The sequence below is a fragment of the Macrobrachium nipponense genome, chromosome 20, assembly GCF_015104395.2.
Source record: "Macrobrachium nipponense isolate FS-2020 chromosome 20, ASM1510439v2, whole genome shotgun sequence".
Lineage (NCBI taxonomy): Eukaryota > Metazoa > Arthropoda > Malacostraca > Decapoda > Palaemonidae > Macrobrachium > Macrobrachium nipponense.
In genome coordinates this window covers 66,489,247-66,494,211 of record NC_061089.1, presented here as the reverse complement: position 1 = coordinate 66,494,211, position 4,965 = coordinate 66,489,247, and the positions used below count along the sequence as shown (strand labels likewise).

The window sequence follows — 4,965 nt, the reverse complement described above, 5'->3', positions numbered from 1 at the left end:
CTTTTTTTTTCATACTACTTCTTGTCTTTTGACATCTGTTTTTTAGTCTTGCACGTCTCTGTCCCTACTGACCTTCTCTTCCCAGGTATATATGGCACTCTGGGGTTTCTTAATACTTCTGCCCATACTGGGTTTGGCCTCTGTGCTTATGTGATTCCTCTTGTCTAAAAAAAAATGTATCTTGTTCGCCACTTCTTCCATTCTCTCTCTTAGCATATCCATTTCATTTTATGCTATGTATTCTTTAGAAGTTTTCCTAATTTTGGCTGTATCTTTCAAGGTTTTGTGTGCTGTAACACCTGAGAGCATTTGATTCCCACAGGGGCTAGTACTAAACACGGAGAAATCCATTTGACTCCCCAAGGGTTAGTACCAAACACAGCGAAACAGTGTAGATATATCACTGTTTCGCCGTGTTCAGTACTAGCCCTCTGGGATCAAATGTTCATTTGCGAATTGGTAATTCACATATGCCCTAGGGATTTCGTGAAATTCCTGATTTCACATATTCCCTGTGACACAGACACACACACACACACACACACACACACACACACACACACACACACACACCACACACACATATATATATATATATATATAGTATATATATATATATATATATATATATATAGGACACCAATCACGCGTGCAAAAGAAATAAATTTACGTTTCCCTGCTTAAAATATATAATACAAACATGTAGCATTTTGTTTAACTAAATAAGGGCACGAGATGTCTCTATAGGTAGCTACGAAGATATGCTATTTCAACACCACTGATTAACCTGTCTCGTCGCTGCCTCAGCAAGAGATCAATTTGCGGTATATTTCATTCATGGTGGTAGAGTTGCATAAGTGAAGTAACCAATTCGCTTACGAACATTTGATCCCCAGAGGGCCAGTACTTAACACGGCAAAATAGTGTGGATGACTCACTGCCTGCTTCACCGTGTTGAGCACTAGCCCTCTGAGATCAAATGTTATTGAGAGAATTGGTTATTTCACATATGCTCTAGGGATTACGTGAAATCCCTGGATTTCACATATTTCCTGTAACACTTATATATCTCAGAATGACCATTAAATAATTTGACGATTTACTTATACTGAATAAGGATGGCTGTTCATCAAATAACATAATACAGAATGTATTCATTTATATGTAATCATGATAACACACATCCACACACATACATGTAATGTATGTATTGCATATATTATGTATACGTATATATATTCATATGTATGTATATCAAGTATATACATGTGTATAAATTATATATCATAGATATAAATAAATATATATATATATATATATATTATATATATATATATATATAGATATATATATATATATATATATATATATATATATATACTGTGATACCCAGAGGGTGAAACCAACGTCTGGAAAACTGGAGCCGTGGAGAATCATCAGAAGTTTCCTACTGTGGAACTCTCGAAACCTAAGATCAGTTTAAAACGTGTGTGTGTGTTGTGTGTGTGTGTGTGTGTGTGTGTAAAAGCAACTGGAGAACTCTAAAGAATTACTTCGGGATTTCCAAGAGAAGACTTCTGCATCATCCGCGGCTCCAGTCTCCAAGAAGGGCTTCACTCCGTATAGTGCAACAAATCCAAAGTCTCCAGGAGCCAGAGCTCTCTCTCTCTCTCTCTCTCTCCCGGAGTTCCTAAAACTAGCCATAGCGCAACGCATCGAGTACAGATATAGAAATATGATAACTATTAATATTGAAAACTGTTCTTTATTGTCCTGCTTTGAAGCAGGTAAAATTGGCTCCGTAGCACCTGCCGTCGGCAACTGCGGAGGAGACTCTATTAATATACAACAAAGGACTCCCGTCGAAAGTGTAGGGCCGCCGAAGGAAACCCAAAAAGTTGAAGATGAGATTAAACTTCTGGGGCGGCCGGATGTCTGCCGTTTGGAACAAGAACTGGAGGCGACGAGGAGGCAGCTGGACCTCATGGCGGCGAAATTCGAACGCTGCCTCCTAGAGACGAGCTTTCTGAAGAAGGACATCGCGACCCAACAACAAAAGCTGCAGCAGTTGGAGGAGAAGAATGAAAGAAATGAACAAGTGATCTCGACCCAGACCAGTCTCATACACTCATTACAAGCGGAAGCGATCGTGAGGGACCAGAAGATCGAATCTCTGGAGAATGCTCTTGCAGAAAAGGAAACCCATAAGAGAGATTCGATCGTCATCCCTCGTCTGGAAAGAACAATGGAAGAGCTGGTCTATCGATGCGAGCTTCTGGAGGCAGCGAGGAAACTGATGGAGGAACAAACAAAGGGACTTCAAAAGGATAAGGACTTGGAAGTGAAAGGCCTCCGTGAGGAAATCGAATCCCTCAAGCAAATTATACAAGGACTGGAGGACAAGTCCAAAAACGAAGTCGAGAATCTAGGATCAGACACGAGGGCAGCTGAATCTCGAGGGAACAGAACTGAAACGAAGATTGGATCAGAGGAAAAAAAGGAAGCTCCGACTTTGGAGGACATCATCCCCAGTGAGGAGGCTTCAGAAGTTACCTCCCCTAGGGAGGATTACGTCCCCACCACCCAAAGCGAGGCCTGGAAGGAGGAGCTCAGCACGACCTCACAATTTGTTGCTGAGAGAGCAGCCTTCAGCATACAGAAACAAAAGTTCCAAGAGGAAAGAGAAGCCTTCATCAAGGAGAGGCAATACCTCGATGGAGAGAAGGAAAATTTGAATAATAAGTACAAGGAGCTGGAACACATTGCTTGTGGTCTTGACAAGCACAGAGAAGCATTGATGTCAGAGAAGCACCAATACCAAAAGGAAAACGAGATTTTTGCGGAACAACAGAGAGCGCTGCATAAAAATCAGCAAGAGCTGTATGCTAGAGAGATGGAACTGAAAGAAAACCAGCAAAAGCTGGATGATCAGCAGAAGGCATTGGATGAATATCATAAAGAACGAGAACGACGGAAAGGAAACCTCATGCAATGGGAATTAGATCTCATTAAAAGAAGGGGAGAACTGAAACATGATCAAGAAAAGTTGCAGGAATGGGAGCAAAGGGTGAATATAAAAGAGAGACTACTGGAAGAAAAAATGCAGAAATTGAAGACAAAAAAGTCTCGTAAGAAGAAAGGAGCATCTCGATGGCTGGCGAGTTGCCTCCAACTCGTCAGGAGTAGGATATCTTTATGTCTGAGGAATTTTCCTCAACTCGGGAGGATACGTAATTGGCTCTCATCATCTCGGAGTGAGAGTGAGAGCCAATGGCCAGAGATCTTCCCAACCACCTCGCCAAGCAAAGGAACTCTTATCCGGCGAGATTCCCCCATCACGGCAGGTGGAAGAACTCTCATGTGGAGAGTCACCAGCTGTTTAGTGGGTTGGTGGATGAGGTCTCAGGGTAAGAGGGAAATTATACAAGGACTGGAGGACAAGTCCAAAAACGAAGTCGAGAATCTAGGATCAGAACACGAGGGCAGCTGAATCTCGAGGGAACAGAACTGGAACGAAGATTGGATCAGAGGAAAAAAAGGAAGCTCCGACGTTGGAGGACATCATCCCCAGTGAGGAGGCTTCAGAAGTTACCTCCCCTAGGGAGGATTACGTCCCCACCACCCAAAGCGAGGCCTGGAAGGAGGAGCTCAGCACGACCTCACAATTTGCTGCTGAGAGAGCAGCCTTCAGCATACAGAAACAAAAGTTCCAAGAGGAAAGAGAAGCCTTCATCAAGGAGAGGCAATACCTCGATGGAGAGAAGGAAAAATTGAATAATAAGTACAAGGAGCTGGAACACATTGCTTGTGGTCTTGACAAGCACAGAGAAGCATTGATGTCAGAGAAGCACCAATACCAAAAGGAAAACGAGATTTTTGCGGAACAACAGAGAGCGCTGCATAAAAATCAGCAAGAGCTGTATGCTAGAGAGATGGAACTGAAAGAAAACCAGCAAAAGCTGGATGATCAGCAGAAGGCATTGGATGAATATCATAAAGAACGGGAACGACGGAAAGGAAACCTCATGCAATGGGAATTAGATCTCATTAAAAGAAGGGGAGAACTGGAACATGATCAAGAAAAGTTGCGGGAATGGGAACAAAGGGTGAATATAAAAGAGAGACTACTGGAAGAAAAAATGCAGAAATTGAAGACAAAAAAGTCTCGTAAGAAGAAAGGAGCATCTCGATGGCTGGCGAGTTGCCTCCAACTCGTCAGGAGTAGGATATCTTTATGTCTGAGGAATTTTCCTCAACTCGGGAGGATACGTAATTGGCTCTCACCATCTCGGAGTGAGAGTGAGAGCCAATGGCCAGAGATCTTCCCAACCACCTCGCCAAGCAAAGGAACTCTTATCCGGCGAGATTCCCCCATCACGGCAGGTGGAAGAACTCTCATGTGGAGAGTCACCAGCTGTTTAGTGGGTTGGTGGATGAGGTCTCAGGGTGAGAGGGACACCAGAGGCCCATAGGAGGGGCTCCATACGGCCTACAGAGGAATACCAGAAGGCCAATAGGAGGGCCTCCAGAAGGCCACCAGAGGTATACCAGAAGGCCTCCAGAGGAATACCAGAGGAATGCCAGAGGGATACCAGAAGGATGCCAGAGGGATATCAGATGGATACCAGAGGGATACCAGAGGGATGCCAGAAGATAACTCTGTTGGAATAATCTAGAAGACCGGCTCTGCAGAAAGAAGGAACTCGGTTCCATCAAGTATGCTATGCCCCTTGATGTAGACTTCTAATAGAAGATCTCTGTCAAAGCGGACAAATAGTCGGATATCTAGATCTATTCATTCTGTTGGAATAATCTAGAAGACCGGCTCTGCAGAAAGAAGGAACTCTTCCCTCGAGTATGCTCTGTCCCTTGATGAAGACTTCAAATGAAGATCTCTGTCAAAGCGGGCAAATAGTCGGATATCTAGATCTATTCTTACAGATGTCTTCCTTCTGGTAATTCTGT

General features: G+C 43.3%; 1 protein-coding gene across 1 annotated transcript; it reads left to right on the top strand.

Moving 5' to 3' along the window:
- The first annotated feature begins 1,984 nt into the window (after positions 1 to 1,984).
- LOC135220473 (golgin subfamily A member 6-like protein 25) lies at positions 1,985 to 4,472 on the top strand. The gene is made up of 2 exons (XM_064257602.1): positions 1,985 to 3,407; positions 3,529 to 4,472. The coding sequence occupies exons 1-2, from the start codon at positions 1,985 to 1,987 to the stop codon at positions 4,470 to 4,472; spliced, it is 2,367 nt and encodes a 788-aa protein (XP_064113672.1).
- The last annotated feature ends 493 nt before the right edge of the window (positions 4,473 to 4,965 follow it).